This window comes from Chaetodon auriga, chromosome 2, assembly GCF_051107435.1.
Source record: "Chaetodon auriga isolate fChaAug3 chromosome 2, fChaAug3.hap1, whole genome shotgun sequence".
Taxonomy (NCBI): Eukaryota; Metazoa; Chordata; class Actinopteri; order Chaetodontiformes; family Chaetodontidae; genus Chaetodon; species Chaetodon auriga.
In genome coordinates, this window is record NC_135075.1 from 28,062,822 (window position 1) to 28,083,264 (window position 20,443).

Consider the following 20,443-nt stretch of genomic DNA (forward strand, 5'->3'; position numbering starts at 1 on the left):
AAGCACACACATAAAAGCAGCGGACCCAGGTGTGTGTGTGTGGTTTAACTACAGAGAGGGCATAAAGCAGTTTTACCATCATTACATCTGCTCCTATAAACTGCGCCACTGCAGCATGCAGCTGCAACCTTTCACTGCAGCAAACATACATGAACTGAAGCTGCTTGTTAACAGGATGAACCAGATTAAAAACAAGCAGGGTTTAAAGCTGCTCATTTCAGATTTGATTTACGTCGAATTTCCCATGATGCCAGCCATTTTAGCACCCACTTCTGCAGTTCCTCTTATTTGCTATTCATAATTGCAACTAGTAGGCTGAAATGGGCTGTGCTTCCCACCTGACTGCTCATATTTATTGTACATTATGATGTGGACTGAGCATAAGTTCCAGCTTGTGACTCCTGTTGCTTCAAACTACTGCAATGAAAACTCTGAACTAACAGTATTTAAAATTCAGCATTGGCATGGACCAACGGTCATTTACATTCACAGAACTTAACTCAGACTCTCCTCTGAGTTTTTGGCTTGTGCAGCAAGACTCGCTCCAACCTAACTCGGCCATAGCTGCTCTCAGGAGCCTCGCTCCACAGCACTAAAACCACCTTTACCACCAGCAGCTGTAAAAGGTTTGGAAATGACACCCAACACCCAGAACTAAGAGCACGGTGAGCTTGGCTGGACATGAGCCCTGTAATGTAGTAATCACTGGTCCCCAGAAACAGAGACCAGATGCTCACCTCTGCTGACAAAGGCCTGATTAGAAACACATGGAATCATTCCATTTGATGAGTCTATCTTTAGATCAAGCCTCAGATGTCCAGCTGTGAATCTGCAACATCCATTTGAAACTGTGCAATAATACCTATTCCTGACTGAATGTAGATAAACATCACATATCCCAACACCCCAGAATCTGAGAGACATCATAGCAACATTTTTGACAGGAAAATATTAATACTGTAAGAGATACCAGATTCCAAGTTCAAACAACATGGCTGAACCCCCTTCACTCTCTCTTTTGGCTCAATATCAACACTTCTCTGAGCATTGGACCCGCACTATTTTCTCCTTTATTCTGAAGATGTTGTGTGGTAGAGAACTTGAACAATAAAAAAAAAGTACACATGACTTCTAAGGATGCAAAAACAACACTGGGCTTCTCTGACACAAAAGGCCTGATCACTGAGACATGAATAAATTCATCAATCACAGTATATACAGTATGTGGGTTATAGGGTACTAGATATATATATACACTATATAGACGCAAGTAAATATAAGTGTGACAACATGTATTTTTAGTGTAGAATAAGGGCTCTGTGTCAATGTCAGTCATTACATTAGCATTAGCTAATGACATTAGCAACAACACACAAAACCACACTGGGCTAGCAGTCCTTAAAGCTAGAACCACTTATCATTGTAACAGCGTGTCTGCTGACCGTCGGAGAACCTACGCTCACATTTATACTCATATTATCCACCGTTGGGATATTCTCGTGAATCATTTAATGCAAACCATTTCAAGATACAGTCACAAAAGGAGGCACAATAAACGCCAACAGCAGACAAACAACCGTTCTTAAAATTGAGGCAACTCACCAATGACGTCCCTCAATGATCCACAGAGTAGTAACACTCCAACAGAAATGGTCCACAAACATCCTCAAAGGTGCAAACAATCCACTGCAGAAAAAATATTTAGTCCAAAACGCGATAATGATCACAGAAAGATATTTTCTCTTTTCAAATTAGTAGGCCTTGTGCTCATCTCCCACTGTCTTCTGTGTGTTCCTTGTTAGCCGCCATCTTGTATTCTGTGGAGTTTTAGATTTCAAATGAAACACTTGACCAATCAGGAAGCCTAGCAATCACAGAAGCCAATAGCAGTGTGAGCTGAGCACAAGGGCCTCCTCTTCAGAAGATCAAGCCAATCACCACCCAATTTGCAGATGATTGATGTTTCAAATAGCCAGTGAAGTTCTGAACATACCAATATGGTTGATTTACCTTTGGTTCACCTCAAATCAAGGAATTCAGTGCTCATGGGGATATTATACACAGTTTGAAGTGATAAATGCAGTAAATGGCCTCAATATAAAGATACATAGTCAAAATATGGGCATAAATACCTTAAATATGAATATAGGTGGCCAATATTTAGATTTCATGAATATAATATATATATATAGTAAATTATCTTTTTTTTTTTTTTAAGGATGCCGAGCCATACCATTAGAGGAAACATGAAAATATTCCATTTTTGTGGTATTATTATCAGTTTTTATTGAACTTGGACCAGGGTAAAGCCTCATGCTGTGGTTCCATTGTGTTTTCCAGCTAATAAGTTGCAGATACAGTCATCTGCAAGCATCTATTTAACATTTAAAAATGTTTCGGTAAAAACTTCTACACTACACTACACTACAACTTCTACAGTACTTCCAGAGACTCATGTCTTCAGAGATGCTTCAGAATGTGACAGTTACGAGCAACAAGTCTCCAGAAACATGGGTCAGTTGCTGACTGTAATGTCTCATAACGGTTCCCGGTACCAATAAAACTCCAACTCTGCAAGGTCAAAAATAAAAACGCTCCAATATCAAGTCATTACAGATTTTTTATTGTACAGAGGACAAATTCATTTGCTTTTTATTGTGCTGCATCAAACAATTTCATGTCAGTAAATATTTTGATATTATTGAATCATTGATGGCTAAAAATCTGCTAACTTTGTTAAAATAAAACCAATGCTTGGATTTCAGAGGGTTTAAGTTAATGAGATGACGTTTAATTCATGTGAATGTTGAGCAGTTCTGCAAAGTTTCATCTTAAAAAACATGATGCGAAGTTTCAGATCTGCATTATATTTGTCCAGACCATTGGTTACCAATCATTTGATTTAGTCCTGTGTTCAACATATTCCATTTATGTGCATAAAAACAGTTTGTTTTACTGGTTCTGTTTTTAGGAAAACACAGTGTCCATATTATGTTTAGTGGGAAAGTTGTGTCTGGTGAAGAAGTGCTGCGTTCCTCCGCTCTAAGTCATAAGGAGGTGGTTAGGGTGGGTGGCTGGTGGGAGTTTGGGTTTGCATGCTGACTCCTGCATCTGCTAAGGTTTAGGCAACAAAAGCGCTTTGGTTAACGCTCATGAAAGATCATGTTTTGAGCAACGGAGCAATGTTTGTTTGTTTGTTTTATGGCTGAATCCCTGTTAGCAGCTACTGTTGGTGTTTCTAATGGGGATATAAATTAAAAAAACTACATAAACCAATGATCAACAGCTGGTGATGGTAACGATTCAACAAGCTAATGAGTGAAGAAGAGTGCAAATGAGCAAACATGACTTTGCCAACATCAGCTTTGAAAATGAGGAACCACAAACACATTTTCCTAAGAATTACTAAAAGTTAACCATCTTACTTCACAAGAAAACTCAGTTGTCTTTCCAGGAACAACATCCATCCATTCAGGAGCTATACCCACTTATCCTGAGGGTTGTGTTTGGGGGTTGGCAGCAGTTGCAGCTGACGCAGGGCGAGAGGCGGGGTACACCTTGGACCGACAATCAAAGGGCTGACACACACAGATGAACAACCATTCACACTCACATTCACACCTACAGGCAGTTGAGAGTCATCAATGACCCTCACCTGCATGTCTCCACAAAACAAACCCCAGCTGCTTGACTGGTTTGAACCCAGAACCTTGTTTCTGTGAGGCAGGTAACAACATGCAGACTCAAAATCCAATGCCGGTGTTTGTAAAGTTACTTAATATGATAACAAAGCGTGGGCTGGAGTGGCCTCGGTGTTGATTTTACATGAGAATGCAGACTTGTCAGTCAGTAAAAGCAAAGTCATCTTAATCTCACAGAAAACAACCAATGACAAGGCAGTGTCAGAATGAATAATGAAGTGTTAAATAACCATTCAGGGTGAATTATCTGAAGGAAATAACCATGAAAAACAGAGAGGTGAGTTAAAAAGAGGACAAAAAACATTTGCCCCGTGTTGGACTGACTCCAGGCTTCATACTGCTGAAAACAGGATCTGTCATATGAACGCGCATGCATCATAACCTCAGCGGCACATATACATACGCACTCATCAGGGCATGACAGTGGCATTTTTAGAAAATTCTGTCTCCCATGAGTCACTGCTGCCCCTCAGCTGAATGAGAGGACATCTCACTGATTACATCAAAACAAACACACTCACATGGCCATATGAAGTCACGTTATACAAGCACATGTGAAGCAGAGGGATTGACTCACATTCTCAGTCACACTGAAAACCTGCAAACAGTCTGATTTAAGATAATGCCTTGCTGTTAACATGATGCTCAGCAGAATGTCAAGGTATTCACAGTAACCCCGAGATTTCAAAAGCTAGAAATCATCGGGGAGACGTAAAGGAATGTGCTGTGAAGACACACGAAGCAAAAACAAATGGAGAAATGTTAGTGTTCATTCTGTTCACAGCGTGGGGGGCAATCACAGAAAGTTAGACAAACAGAAACAGACGGAGGCTTCATCCGACTCTGAAGAGTAAACAATATAAAAATGAGGCTGCTGTGTCTCTATGTCCTGCTGACGGTGCCAGTCGTCAATTTCAGAGGAATTCAGACTCATTAGCCTCTGAAGCCTTCATTACTGCACAATAACAGAGAGGAGAGACAGCGGTGGCAGTAGCTTAAGAGGTTCGAGAGGCTGGCGTCTGACCAAAAGGTTGTTGGTGTAAATCTGGAGGCCCGCAGAGGGAATCGCTTTGGGAAAAAGGAAAGACAAATGTCTTTTGTTTCCATCAGCAGCTATAGTCTCGGATTACACGATGGTCATGAGGATTTTATTTCTCATGTTATTATATAATGCTGTGCATAATATTCCTCTGTCATGGGAAGATGGAGTGACAAAGCCGCAAATTGCACACCCTGTTTTTATATGTGTGTACATGAAGAGGTTAGCAAAGAGTTCGGTTTTGGCAATGGGCGAACTGGTTTGGCAGTGTTTGAACACGGTTTTGATCGGTAATTAATTTCAGTGTTTGAAGTGTGTGACCAGGAACGAGGGAAGGATAGAAAACACAAACGCATGCAAGGAGCATCATAACAGAGAATCTGGAGTGCATAATAACCAGATTTCTAAGAACAGATGTGACTTTATGATGTATTATTTTCATCTTAACTTTAAGACAAAGTGGCACCTCGAAATTCACATTCATAAAAACAGGCTCACTCACACACACACACACACACACACACACACACACACACACACACACACACACACACACACAGCCGTGCCTGGGTCTCTGCTCTTCAGCTCAGCAGGCAGATCTGCGCTGGCATCATAAAACGGTTGTGGCATCTTGGTATTTTCTGGCCATCTGTCCTGCTCTCTTGTATAACAGATCCCTCTGGGCTGTTATTTTCAACTTCTACAATGGGTCACTTGTTGGAGAAAAGGGACACAGGGCATTAATTTGTTTTATCATAATAATTTCAGTTCTTGGCTTTGCATCCCAGTGAAATTCCGAGCGAATAAGTTGGCAGCGTGGACGCTCCTGGCTGCATGTCGACTCTGTTAATGCTGTATGTGCTGTGCAGTCATCATCAGCTGGACGGTAACTAGCAGAATAGTTCTGGCTCCCAGCAGGCTTTCACCACATAAACACTGGTACTGCAGGATCACAATGTCCAACACATAAAGCATTTGAGGAAACGCCCACAGAAACCATGTGTTTTTCTTCTGATCCTTAACCTTTTTTGAGGGAAAAACACAACATTAAGTTACACGTCCAGCTCGTAGGACAGTGACGCGGGACCGCACCAGTTTCAGGCTCACTTAAGTTTTTTTTCTCAGACCTTAAACTTTTCCTTTTAAAAAAACACATTTAGCACCATCTGTTATAAGAGATGCCATCCAGACAAAAACACCACTGAGCCCATATTTGCATGGAAGCGCTTCCGTCGATGATCCGACAGTAAAACCTGATTTTGTCGTGAAAAGATTTATGGGTGTTGCTCAACGTTCAGACGTCAGACTTCATAAACATCCTGTATCATCCTGGGCACACCTCACAATGTTTGGTTGCAGTGTGAATCATCCCACTGGCCTTGTTTGTTTGAGTTTGAGGGTCCTGGTCACAGTCCTGTTTTCACATTTCTTTACCGTACATTTCGATGCACACAGGGAAAATGTATCGCGATGTGTATTTCTGTTGATGGATTGCTTTTTTTAAAAAAGAAACTAACTGATGAAGTTTGAGAAACGCCTTGAGGTGCTTAAAGGTAATTTATATTCTGTTTGAAGTGAAATAAAGATGGCTGTGAAACCCTGGTTGGAAGAGACTTCATTGGCATCAGTTCTGAAGTGTGAAGACAAGCCTACCCGTCACCCTGTAGGTTTTTTTCTTTAATGAGTTCAGCCTTAATTTCTAGAGTGAGAGCAGTTGATAACCTGAAATGCCCTGGGCCGAGGGCCAAGTGTGCAGGAAAACATGATGAGGTGCCCTCCTGGGCGGCTTACATGCTGGAAAATGAATAGGCCTCTATGCGCCTCTAAATGGTTAAATAGTTAATAGTGCTTACAGTCAATTGTTATTACAGAGGTGTAGTAGTTCTATTTAAATCTGAGCTTCTGCTGCCCCGACACATTCAGCGAAAGGCAGAAATCTAACATTCAGAAAAACAACGTACAAAGCCGCAAGTAAAGAGAGAACTAAGACAATACAGGAAGAAGCTGTGCACACACACACTGTGTGTGCATGCACACATAATGGACACACACACACTACATGTGCAATGTACAATATACAGTCAGACAGAAAGGATAGCAGGGATTTAGCAATGAGATCACGTGTGTGTTCTGCCTCGCAGCCGTGACACGATGTTATGTAACATGCGAGGTACACACATACATACACACAGATATATACACACACCCATAAGTCAGCTCTGTTAAACTGTCCAACATGTAGACGGACTCAGGGGAATGAGGGAGAAATACAATCTGATGAGGAGCCCCCCTTCCTTCCCTCTGCACAGTAACCAGGAGGACACACACAGCAGACTGAACTCTGGGCTTTCCAGAACTCTGCAGAAAGGCCTGAGCTAACAGCACGTGAAAAGAGCACACACACACACACACACACACACACACACACACACACACAAGCACTGTCCGGCCAGCAGCTGTTAAACATCTGCAGGTTGAAAAACTGCTGCTGCTTTACTGTCTGATTAAGCCTGTGCAGATGCTCACTTCCTGTTACTGTCACTTAAACAAGAGGCTGAGGATGCAGCTGCGTTAAAGGTCCAGCGTGTAGGCGTTAGCGGCATCTAGAGGCGAGGTTGCAGATTGCAACAAGCTGAACAGCCCTCGTCTCACCCCTAGAACACGGCGGCAAAACATGGCGGACTCCACTAAAGAGGCCCTGCTGCCTTCGTAGACGTGAAGAGCTCGTTCTAAGGAAACACAAACACAATTCTTATGTTCAAGTGATTATATGCAATGAAAACCAATGTGAATATTACTACATATCTGCCAATAGATACCCCTAAATTCTACACACTGGAGACACGTGGGGCGCTTCACTTAACAAAAACAACCCACATTTTGTTCAGATTTGGTTTTTATCTCACATAATCTCCATGTTGATCCACAGTTCTGTCTGTAACAACTTATCAGTGGGATCAATGAATTTCTATCTTATCTTGTCTTATCTTACCTTACCTTAAAGCATCTGCACACAGCAGCAGCTGGCTGCAGCCCCAGAAACCCCTAACAGTCGGGTATTAAGTTAAACAGAGTTTTTGTGACACTGCTCAGTGTTAAATACAGAAATAGGCAGCAGACAGTAGGAGGCCAGTGATGTTTCTGACGCCTCCATGAGAGGAGAAGCTGTGTGTGTGTGTGTGTGTGTGTGAGTGTGTGTGTGTGTGTGTGATAGAGAGAGAGTTTACTTTATGCCGTCAAGGACACGCTGGTCCAAGGTTCCATGAGCCTTGATTCGGTTATTTTTATGTGCTGCATGTGGGTCACATGTATGTCTCAATGGCAGATTCGCTGTGTGCATGCGTGTGTATGTCTGTGTAATGTGTGTGTGCTTACGTGCGCTGCATGTCCTTCTGTCTGCGGTTATTCCCGTTCACAAAGCTTCGCCATGTGACAAACTCTGGTCTATTTTCAGATCAGTGCTGGAATTCATGTACTGACAGGTAGTCCACAAACGATTCCAGGGGAGAAAAAAAAAAAAGTTTCACCTTACTGTGAAAATTTTCCATCTTGTCTACAGGACAGTGAAAGCAGCACGTGGTCAGAAGCTCCAAATCAAACTCCAGAAACGTTTAGATTCATGAATGAATGATTAGTGTTACATGAAAGGGGTCGTTTGTGGTGATGAACTGAGAATTAACACCGCTGAACATTTTAGCCTCCTTTAGCTCTTTGTCTTGGTTTTATTATTTGATTGTTCCACTTCAGTCTCAGTGAACAAGCTGGGATCAAACCTCTGTACCAACCCTGCCCAGAACCAAACAGCAGACAAAGCTACAGCAGGGGAGTCGTCGATCTCAGCTAGTTCGTACAATGTTTCGTCGGACCATGTGACTAATCCAAAGTGTTTATAGCTGTTCCGAATGGTCGCACTTGAAGGTGCAGCGAAGTCCTGATTCCATGTTCATCCAGCTTCACACAGCTGGCCAATCACAGTGAGAAGTGGGCGTGAATGTCAAATCAGCAGTTTCAGGAAGTTACAGAAATGGTTGGAGCCCCCAAAATCCCACGTAGGACAGGAAATGTGTGTGTGTGTGTGTGTGTGTGTGTGTGTGTGTGTGTGTGGGACCATCTGACAAAGTGGAGCAAATAGCAGCTAAAGAGCCAGAGATGTTCCTCAGATGGTGGAAACCAAATCAGAGCTTAAAGGAAACTGAACACTGGGCTCAGTTTTACTGGGTGGACACAAACACGACTCCAAACTAAGGAAAAAGCTGCTCTGTAGCTGCTGGATGTGTTTGCTAACATGTTAGCCGTCACAACTTTGGAATATGTTAATATGTCAGATGTTGCATCTATCAACTTGTTGTGAAGTTCTTCTGCCCCCTAGTGGCTAAAATCAATAAATGCGCCTTGAAATTTTACGTGAATTTGTAGAAAGTAATATGAAATATCGTGGATCAACGTGAGGCTGCGGCAGAAATGAATGTGGACACAGCTTGACTTAGATGTGAAACAGCAGCTAAATAACTTGTAAACATTAAAAACCCGCCTGAATCATCCTGAAAGGAAAAGTCTGACAGGGTGACAGCATGTGTGTTTAGAGGTGTGAATGCAGTGGGAACATATACAGGTTCAGGTGTAATGAGTCGCACTGAAGCAACAGTATGGTCAAGAAATGGTTACAAATCTTTACAGCTTTACCAGAAGAAACAGATCAAAGCAATAGATTAAACAATGTTTTTTATCCGCTGTGGAAGCAACAAACAGAAACTGTGAATTTTGTCATCTTTCAGCTCAGTTCAGATCTTTTCTCTCCCACAAGAAGAAAATCTCTTTGAGGTACGACAACAACACAAACACATGAAACCCAATTAGACAACTGAAGACATTAAAAGTGTAATTTGGTTATATCCTTTCCAATCAACGAGCCTCCAGTCACAAGTTCACCTCTCTCCTCCATAAATAACTACAGCCGAGGTTGTGATGGTGTTGGGTGCTGGAGGAAAAGTGACAGAGGCAGATTTAAATAACTTCAGCCACATCAGAGACATTGTTGACTGAGTGTGAATGCCGAGCGCCGTGGCCTCATCGCATCAGAGCTCCAGTGATTAGAGCTCAAAAAAATACCTCTGACACAAGTGTGAAGCAATGTGAAGCATGAAGTCATTAAGTATTTATTTGTTGACCGCTTCGAGGAACTGGATGACATAATGTTTGAGGACCGTCCTGTCTGTCACCACCTCAAACTGTGGCTGGAATGTGCTGAAAATCACAAACTGGTGACATGACGGTGAAGGAATGAAGCTCTTTTACATTTACAGTCTGAGCCCGTCTGTCATGTTGTTTGCATTCAGCAACATATCGAAGCACGAGCATCATGTGAGCTGCAGATATCGAAGCCTACCACCTTTTATCTTTACCTTAGGAGAAAGTTAGGTGAAGCAGTTAATTCAGCGGTGTGGCAGGAAAAGAAACTTCTGCAAATATAAAACATTTCCGCTAATGTGACATGTACTGTTCACGAACAGTAACAGGCGCTGACAGCAGAGGCAGTGATCCAGGAGGAGAACGGGAAGGCTAAAGCCCTGAACGCAGTAAACACACCTGCTAAGTCTCAGCTATGAATGTATGCCCATAACTTCATACTTGAAGACCTGCCTCCATGTTGCGCATCCACCACGCTCAGTAGAGTCTTTCACTGAACCCACCTGCTCATAAGATCAGCTTTTCTAAGCTTTCATTTACTTAAAAGCACTAAATCTTCACTGGAAGTATAAAGTCACACTGCAGCTCTGTGAGGACGGTGGAGCTTTGAGATGAAGTCAACAGCAATGCTAACATGCTAATGTTTAGCAGGAATGGTGTTCACCGTGTTCACCATCTCACTTTCTGTTAGAATGCTAACAATTGCTAATTAGCCCAACACACAAAGGACAGCTGAGGCTGATGGGAATGTGCTCAAAGTGCTGGACATATTGAAGATTTTACCTGATGTTGATGCCAGTTGAAAAGTCAGGGGACTCATTAGTGAGACACACATGTCAAATTTCACAGCGGAAAAATAGTTCATATTTATTCATTTATCAATGTAAACAGCATTTAAGGAAATGATTGACAGCGCCGTGGAAACACTAGTCAATGGAACTTGGGATTGTTTAGTCAAACTCCTGAAACGGCGAATAAGTGGAACAAATTTCCAAAATAAGCTCAGCTGTGTTACATAAGGTGTTTTTTTTAATCGTTACTGCCCTGATTGAATGACATCTACAAGAGGCCTCATTTACAAAACATTTAGAGGCAAGAAGATGCTGAGTTCCTCATTAAAGTGCATTAAGGTCTTGTCCTTTTGATGCTACATTACAGTAATAGTCCCTTGGAGGCAGCTTTGTACAGTGATAATGGGGAATGATGGTGATGTGGCGAGACAGGCGGTGCAGCCGACGACCGCTGGCATCAACAAAACGCTGCATATTCCCAGTAAAAAAAAAAAAAAAAAAAAACCTCCCTGAGGTTTGAGCTAATTTCATACTAAACCCTGCTTCTGGAAACACAAAACTAAAAAACAGGAAGAACGAGGAAAGATTTCCACGCATCCTCATTTTTTATTAAGAGTCAGCACTGAACCGCTGGAAAGAGACACTCGAACACACCGCGCTGCTTTCAGTTCAATAAAACTTCCTGAGAGATTTATATTCCTGTTCACATGATGTGCAACTACAGAAGAGGCTTCTGCCGTAAACACTTCAGTGATTCAGCTACAAACAATTCTGTTTGGAACTCTCCACCAAAGAAATAGTCCCTGTGAAAACAACATGACCTGTGGACTGTGTGAGGAAACAGGTTCACTGTGGAAAGACTTCTTCTCACGCTTCAAAACTCTGAGCGCCACAGATGAAACTTTCTAAGGTGGAAATCTGAGAAATGTACCTCGAAACCTGGACAAATAAAACCAAAACCAGCAGCAAGGCGTCATTTCACTGGATGGAAGAGAGAAAATGTTCCTCGTGTACGTGTCTGCACAGAGATGAAGCAAACAAAAGGTTTCATTTCAAGACTCTGTGCATCAATACTGCTGTCAAAAGATGATGTTATGAATGTATGAAATATTTTACAACCATAACAGGAGGTCAAGTCAGAGTCCAAACTCTTCTGCCTTGTTCTGCACAGAACAGCGTTTACGTCATCAGTGTCCTGTACTGAACGTTTCCTAACACGCCACCCGCCTTCAGCTGACGCAGTAACAGAAGTAGAAACTGTACTCTTTGTGGAACATTGTGCTCATAACTGCAGGGTTGATGGCGAACGTTGAGTTTTGGCTTTAGCGAAGGCTGGCAGGGAAAGTACAGTAAACGAGACGAAGAGTCCATCACCAGGCCAGCAGCTCCGTCAGGCTGCGCACACAACGGCAGCGTCAGCATGCTGGTGTTCAGCAGGTTCACCGTCTTTGTTTAGCGTGTTAACGTTTGCTAACTAGCCCGAAACACAAAGCACAGCTGGGGCTGATGGGAACGTTGTTGGTTTTGTAAATATTTGGTCATTATGAATCATCCTCTTCAGATTCTGCACCTGTAAGGTCTGGAAATTCATTTATTGCTGATCATTCTGCTGATGCGACCACACAAACATGCTTCAGGTGAGTGACTGGCTGGTTTCATCTTCATACTTTAAGAGACACTGGTAGACACTCCATTTTCATTAAGACCCATACAAGATATCTGTGTCTGGTATGTTTTTATAAGCAAAGCTGAAATGTCAGCCTGTGTGAGGTGGGGGGGGGGTCAGAGTTCAGGTTCAGAGTCCTGATGATAGGTGATCCTCATCGTTAGCATCACTGTGGATGGTTTATTAGATCTGTGCTGCCATCTAGTGCTTAAAACACAACAATACAATAGTGCATTTTCTCAAGTACTTCTTCTGCTACTACTGAAGTAGTAGTTTTGAGGTGTCCATGGAGGGTTGAATCAGGGAAACTGGACTTAGCTGTAGAGACCAGAACTGAAGAGGCCCTTGGATGAGAGGTGAAACCTTTCAACCTTGATTCAACCCTCCCTGGACAATCATGATCCAGGTGACAGAGGGGTTAGAAGTGAAAATATTGTTTTCCACGGTGGCGATGCCGGACCTTCCTCTCGCTGCTCTCCTGGTTCACACCTCTACAGTGTCAGAGGCTGAGCTCAGTCCTGATCAGACCAGGTTCACTGAATGCTGCTGACCCTGCTTCCATTGTACGCGGCATAACGTTAAACTTTAACAAGCTTTAACAGCTAACAGGGCCACTAGCTGCACGGCTAACTGAGCTAACAGCAGCCGGTAACTAAAGCCAAAGACGGCTCCAGCAAAGAGTTCAGAGAGCCGCAGTTAGAAGTTATTCACACAGTGTTCTGTTCTAAACTTTCATTCAGTAAATTGGTATTTCTATATTGTAATATAATATTTTCAGTTGACTCAAGCTTGTTCTCGTTTACAGAAAATGTTTCACACCAGACTTGTAAGACGTTCTTTTCAATTTGTTTTTAATTCAAGTTACCAAAACCATATGAGAACAAATGTTTACACACTGACAAATCTGAGCATGATGTATTTCCAAGTCCCACAAACACTACAAAAATATATAAAAAAAACCTAAAGTAAAACCATCCCAGAGTAACTCAGACATCTTTCCAAATATTCACAGATCATTGGAGGAACTGCAACACTTTTGTTTGGAATCAACATAAAAGTTTCAAACATTTTTGACTTTGAAGCAAATATTTCAAAATCAAAAATCCCATAAAACCCCTCTGCTCAGGTTTGCTGTCTGGTAATACTTTTCAAACTCAACAAAGAGACCAAAGCAGGTTCACGCAGATCTGAAGCAGTTCCGCCTCTTAAAAGCACGATGAGACATTTGTAGTTTGGTCTGCGACTCGCAGAGACTGAGAAGAAGAGGAAACTAAAACCTGGAGGTCATCAAAAAAAACATTCATTTCTTCTGGCTTAACAACTGAAACAGAGGGGATTTATGAACTTAACAACCCAAATAAAAACAAAACAATAGGCCCTCGCAGTCCAAAACTAAGAGAGAACAGTCCTCTTACTTTCTTTTCCTTGAGCCAAAACCTGTTTTACGTCTTTGCAGCCCCACAAAAGGAATCTGTGTCGGACCTGATCTTCGAGTCAGGAGAGGACGGTGAGGACAAAAGAATCTGACCTGAGGGGGCCGAAGACGTTTGAACCCTCCCCCGTTTCAGCCTGTCATCACAGCACCGCTCTCCCCCCGCCAGCTGTCACAAACGCTCCTTCGCAACAGGAAGTGGTCAGGGTTAGCCCACCCTGAGGGGCGGAGCTACGAGGACAACGCCGTCTCCTCTGACGAACAGCATGGGGATGTTTCTCTTGGTCGACTGAAAAGACACAAAAAAGCAAGTTTTTACTATTAGAAAATAAATACACGTATATGAGTTCTGCTTCCTGCAGCACTAGTCTGTTGTCAAAACTTTGGTTTCAAGCCTGAGAGCAAAGACATGTACATATCTCCTTGGACTTAAACCAAAACCTCCACATATCGGTATCAGTGAACTCTTTCAGGCGTTTTTGCATCTGACAAACCTTCAGACTCACAGATCTGTCACTCTGTATCGACCTTCTGGGGTCGTATTTCACCACCTCGCCTGTAACACGCCCACACCTACACAGCTGTTCTGCTCTTCTTTTGACACAGTGCTGTTTGGAACAGCTGATAACGCAGACAGCCAACTGTGTCAGACTGAGTACACATGATGAAGGACAGACAGGACTACAACTATCATTTTACAAGAGTCTAAAACACACATTTCATGTACAGATGATAAAACAAAACAATGATGATTTTACTTTTTCAGACATGCTTGAACAGGATTTGGCCTCCACACCAGAGTTTCTGGATTCTGGCCCTTTTGTATGATTCGTATGCTGTAATTGTATGAGAATATGCATTTAAAATGCTATTTTGTAAGTAGAATGTTGCTGCTTGAATACAACATAAAGGAACATTTTTCTGTTGTTTCAGTAAAGTCCAACATGTCCACGCTTGTTTAGGAGCAAAGATCTCCACAGCAGCAGCTCCTCAGTGAGGAGTGAGGCTGTGACGGGAAGGAATCCATGTCGTACCTTGTAGAGTTCTTCATACGTCTCCTCGTCAATCTCCACCGTCGTCACCGTCTCCTCCACGTCACCCAGGATCATGTTCAGGTGCTGATCGTAGGCCTGGGACACACAAACAATTAAAAATCTGACTAAATAATCAAACTGCATATTTAAAAAGGGACATCCTGGAGGGCGTGCTGACAGTTTGAAATACCCTCTACATGACCACACACGCCTCAAGGCGTTTGTTTTGACCGTGTAAACAGACGCTGAAGGTGTAGCTTACATGCAGTCGGCCGCGGAGCTCCCGGTCGTTCCTCATCTTGACGTAGATCCTCTCATCTAGACTGAGTCTGATCAGATCGAGTGGCTCCTCAACCGTGTTGGTAGTTGGTTGCTGCAGCACACATAAAACGGCATTAGTTAGACAGATTTCAACAACCTTGAGGACAAAGAGAAACGCCACGTCAGTGGACCGCCGCTTCCATAAATCTGCACGGTGGTTAAGTCCAGCATGCGTTCACTGAAGAGCTACGGGCAAACGTACATCAGCATCCGGCTGCGCTCCAGCTCAGTTGCACTACGCCTGTAACTATTTCAGCAGTCTGCTCTTCATTAGGCACATTTACAGTAATTTAGACTCATTTGTCGACATGTTCCTGACTTAACAGCTCATTTAGACGTGGTAGCTGATGCATGTTGCTTCTAATGATCTGATTAACAATAATTCTGTCTGCAGCACCAGTAAAATCATTTATATCTCTTTAATATGTCTCCATTTCTTACGCCAAGTAGCTGGAAATCTTGCCTGTTTTGCAAGAAAGCTAAAAACACATGACTGTGTGTGACAAACAGATAATGCAAAGTTAATAGAGAGAAATAAAGCCGATCATTTTGGATCGCGCTGTACAAACTGCTCAGGGGAGGATATACGTTATTAGTTTTCTTTGTTTAGATTAAAAACTGGCAACTTGGGAGGTTGGATAAAATACTATTTTTAGTGCAGTATACAGATGTTCAGGTGTTAGAGCAGTCATTGGGGGTTTTGGAAAAACCTTCAAAAATAGAGGCAAGTGCTGTTAAACAAGTCTTCTGGGCTTTTCAAAGGTCACCAGGGATTTCTTCTCCTTGGTACTTTCAGAGGAACAGATGCTCAGCTCTGACGCTAATGTGGGTCTAATGAACGAGCGGCACAAACTGAGGCTGCAGCTGGTGAAACGCTTGATGCATAATTCAGAGCAGTAACACATTTTCACTTAATCAAAGCGCAAATTCGGCCACCAGCACACGACCACAGAGTCTCTGGGGGAAAAAACTGCGACGTGGGAGACGAAGATACGAGATGAGAGGAAGAAGTGTTCGTTGGTGCTAAAGTTTCTAATGGTCACAAAGCAAAAAGCAGGCAAGTCACAAACATGACACAAAGCCAACCAACACATCTGGACCACCCTGCAGTGACTGGCTGAACGGGTTTGGGAAGAAACACACGGTTTGCTGGATGAGAGTCTTAATTTGATTTTCACTGACTTATCAAACATGAGTTAGCCTGCTACGAAGCAACATGCAGCTGATGTTTAGAGCAATGCTCAGTCCAGGTCTTATACTAAGTTTGGGGAAAATAAGTAAGACCTAACTAAACACTTGGAGGACAGATTGAAAGGGGACGGCCGGGATGGAGACAAGTCAATTAGACTCTATCGTTTTCTTTACCACTAATGTTGCTGTCTGTCCTACATCTTTGCGATTTACAAACAAGTCAAACTCGTTTAACTAGCATACAGCTTCTTTCCATCACAGTAAAGAAAAAGAAAGCTTGTACCGAGAGCATTATGCTGTCTTACACTTCACAGGCTGAATCTTTACGGCACTAAATTCAACGTGAACCCGAGCTCTGACTGATCAACAAAAACAACACCATCAGACACGTTTTGTCATTAAGACGTTAGCATTACATGCTAACTATGCTAAATTAGCTAGCATGTTTGACAGGCCTCTCCGCGCTGTAAACAGAACAAACGCAACAAAGTACCTCAATAAGCCCCCTAACACAAGTACGCGAGTAAAACTGTTTGCTGTATTCCTCACAGGATAATTATATACACGCTGCGTTACGGAATAACAGTACAATGTAATGCAGACGCGCCAACCTGCTCCACGTCGTCCGCCATGTTTCTGAGTCTGCGCCGTGTAGCCTGAGCAGGACGGGCGTTGCCAGGTCCGCCGAACAGCACGCGCTTTCAGAAGCGGGGGGACGGGCATGCACTTTCTTTTTCTTCTTCTTCTTCTTCTTCTTCTTCTTCTTCTTCTTCTTCTTCTTCTTCTTCTTCTTCTTCTTGAAGTTTCTCCTAATTTTAATCGCTGAAAACTCAACTCTCAGGCTGTGCATCGTTGCTTCAAGGTAAAGTTTAAGACATTATTTTCTCCGTGCTGTGCTACTTGCTTTCTACTAAAGTCTAATTTAAAGAAAACTATAAGTTATCAGCTTTGTATTTGAAATTGTTCCTGTTTATTTGTCTACTGTTCCTCTGTGCTGTGTATTTCAGCTGCCCTGGCAGAGATGGCTAATTCCTACGAAAGTGTCAAGTGTCTTATCGTAATTTGTGTCTTTTTATGCTTTGATTTCTTTTCTCTTGTTGTTGTTTCCTTCAATGTTCTTGCTGTAGTGTATCCCATTTGAAATAACGGCATATTAATATTTCTACCAGATTGATTAATATTACTAGCAATAGTAATCCATTTGTTCATTCAATCAACCTTTAATTAAAATCTCAAACAATCACTGAGGGCATGACCTCATTTCCAGAGATGAAGGACTGATCTACTAATACTTCATTTGATTATTTCTGTGCTACTCTACTATATTTCAAAGGAAAATAATGTACTTTTCACTCCATTATACACTTAATTTATTTATTTAGATGACAGTTGCAGTTACATTGCATGTTAGAACATATGATGAGTTTCCAGAATACGAGGCATCCTTTTCAAGCACCTGCCAAAAATAAAATAACGCATTAACTGACACTGTCATTCACATGGACCGCTTCTCTGCACAACTGCTTTTACTTGAATATTGTTTTTTGCTGGTACAGCTGTACTTTTACTTAAGTAAAAATTTGAATGCAGAACTCTTACGCACAATGAAGTATTTGTACACTGTCATATCGGCACTTAAACTTAATTAAAGGAACAAAACACTTGTTCCACCACATCACAGATGCGCGCCGGAGGATAAACTGCGAACATGGCAACCCGCGACGTGGAAACAAGCGGCCGCGCTCTCCTCTCTCCTTCCAGAGCTTTCCATCCTCCACGTCTTCACGCAGCGCCATCAACGAGTCAGCTCGTCAGTGGTGAGTGATAATTTTAGCCAAAACTTTCAGATTTTTGCCAGTTCAGACACATTTTCACCAGATATTTTCATTTATCAGTCCGCGTTTTATTCCGAGCGACTGTAAAGCAACAGCTGTCAAGTTTACGTGCAGGTCGAGTTGGAGTGAGTGTGGTGAGTTCAGGCTGGAATGAGAGGAAGAGGGCAAACACGGCCATGGGAATAAAGAGTGACACAGGATTTGTTTGTGTTTCTTTATTGTTTCCTCCATGTTTGAGGCTGCAGCTTTCTCTGCCGAGGAACAGATTTAGGAACAGGAATAAGGTCTCATGTGACTCTATTCCCACTGTCACAGGTGCCACGTGTGCAGGTGTCAATCAGCAGCTGTTTTACAGGTTGAAAGTAAAAAACATTGAGCGTAAACTTAATTTGAACAGACGGTTTCTGTTTCTTCATACAGAAAGTTAAAGGCTGTTGGATGCAAACCATCCATCCAATTCATTAAAGATTTATTTAACTATTCCACTTCTTCGTTTTAATTATCGATTCATTTGGCAGTTATTTACCTTAGTAAACAATAGTTTGTATTGTAATCATCAGGAAAAAAGCATCAGTTTCCTACAGGCCAGTGTGACCTTTCCCCGCCATGTCAGCATGTGACCATGAGCAGAAGTCCAAAAGCCAAAGAGGTTCAGTTTAATTTGTAACATGATGAAAACAGGAAGTGAGCACATTGGAGGATCTGGATCCATCACACGTCAGCGCATTGAACACAGACTGACGATGAATAAGTAATTAGATGAATCTTTGTTTGTGTTGCTCTTCAGCTCAGTCACTCTTTTTGAATGTGTTTTATTTCTCTTAGTGTTTCAGGACATATGAGGAGTGTGTGTGTGTGTGTGTGTGTGTGTGTGTGTGTGTGTGTGTGTGTGTCTCTGTGTGTGCGTCCCTCTTCTCCCAGTTCAGCCCAGTGCTTCATACTGGGTGTTTGTGCAGGTGGAGGAGGCAGAGCAGAGCAGTGGTGTTACCCATTCCACCCTCAGCTGCAGCGTAGCTCTGTGGTGGAAGAGATCCCTGCTACAAACGTATCAGCCAACGTGGCTCCAAGCCGCCGTTTGACGAGCCACATGTTTGTTTATCCAAAGTTAGAACGACCAGTATTCACAGTATCCTGTCATGACCGTGTGAGCGCTCCTGTGCTGCTGTGAATCCTGTTTTAAACTCAGGTTAAAGTGTTCAGACAGAGTTCATCGGTCTAATCATTAACACGCAGAGCTGCGTGGTGACCTAGAAAAGGCACATGGTGCCATAATACTACTACGACTGTGAGGGTGATTACGTTTTCTCCTCCCTTCGTTCTCTCTCTCTCTCTCTCTCTCTCTCTGCTCCACATCCTGCAGGATCCAGTGTGGAAGAGAACGACCACAAGGCGGCGCCCGACAGCAGGCGGACAGCAGTGGAGCCTCAGTGGATGAATCCAGCTGAGTGAATGTGTTTGATGAACTGTAGGTGCTGCTCACCGCTGAGAGGTTACAGCGTCCTCAGGTCCAAAAACTAGACCAGAACGTAACCACAACAATCACTAATGTTGTCTCAGGATGGTCATTTAGTTATTTATTTATTTAGGATGTCTGCTTTTCAGGAGTTCACAGGGAAAGTGAGGAGATTTAAAGCGATCCTCCAGGGAGGTTTGATAATAGACTGATTACAAACCGGATCATTATGCACGAGATCGTTACGTACACTTCAATGATCAACTGCAGCACAGGTGTTTTCTTTTGTTGTGAGTCACGCTGACTTTAACAAGATGGGATATAAATGATACCATGTGGTTGAATTTGGTCTAATGGGATGTTATTGTGGAACTGTATATAACTTTTTAAATTGCAATTTAACAGTAAAAATATTCTGTAAATACTTGATTAGAAAAATGTGTCTGTGAGGTTTCTTAAATGTCTGAATCTGATGCAGATTTTACACATGAATTCAATAAAATCACAGTTCATCACTGTCACCTGTTTCCTGTTCAGTCTGTCTGCACTGGCCAATGGTAGCTTCACTCATGGTTACCATGGAAACACCGGTCAGCACATCACTAACTGTTACCATGGAAACACTGGTCAGCGTGCTGTTCTGGGGGCAATGGAGTGAAGCGAAGTTTAATGAATGTGCTGATGATTATTTCAGTCAAACTCAGCTTGGATCCTTGTTTATTAGTTGCTTCCTGCGTCATTAAAACTGCAGCAGGTAACTTGTATAAAAGTACATGAAACATGTAATCTGTGA

At 42.5% G+C, this 20,443-nt stretch overlaps 1 protein-coding gene and 1 long non-coding RNA gene across 2 annotated transcripts; one reads left to right on the plus strand and one right to left on the minus strand.

The window, feature by feature from the left end:
• Positions 1 to 13,222: 13,222 nt before the first annotated feature.
• Positions 13,223 to 17,026, minus strand: lsm3 (LSM3 homolog, U6 small nuclear RNA and mRNA degradation associated). Its single transcript, XM_076745255.1, has 4 exons — positions 16,974 to 17,026; positions 15,113 to 15,223; positions 14,851 to 14,946; positions 13,223 to 14,105 (listed from the first exon to the last, which is right to left on the minus strand). Exons 1-4 carry the CDS (start codon positions 16,992 to 16,994, stop codon positions 14,025 to 14,027), a joined length of 309 nt encoding a protein of 102 aa, XP_076601370.1. The 5' UTR covers positions 16,995 to 17,026; the 3' UTR covers positions 13,223 to 14,024.
• A 1,080-nt stretch (positions 17,027 to 18,106) lies between these two features.
• Positions 18,107 to 20,171, plus strand: LOC143331349 (uncharacterized). The gene is made up of 2 exons (XR_013078129.1): positions 18,107 to 18,179; positions 19,558 to 20,171. It is a non-coding gene; the product is annotated as an uncharacterized LOC143331349 (long non-coding RNA).
• Positions 20,172 to 20,443: the final 272 nt, after the last annotated feature.

Excerpts from the sequence above, each read along its gene's own strand:
- lsm3 (XM_076745255.1), bottom strand. The coding sequence starts at position 16,994 with ATGGCGGACGACGTGGAGCAG. Across the intron at positions 14,947-15,112 it reads AGCTCCGCGGCCGACTGCAT|GCCTACGATCAGCACCTGAA; the intron begins GTAAGCTACACC and ends TGTGTGTCCCAG. Across the intron at positions 14,106-14,850 it reads CGTATGAAGAACTCTACAAG|TCGACCAAGAGAAACATCCC; the intron begins GTACGACATGGA and ends GTGTCTTTTCAG.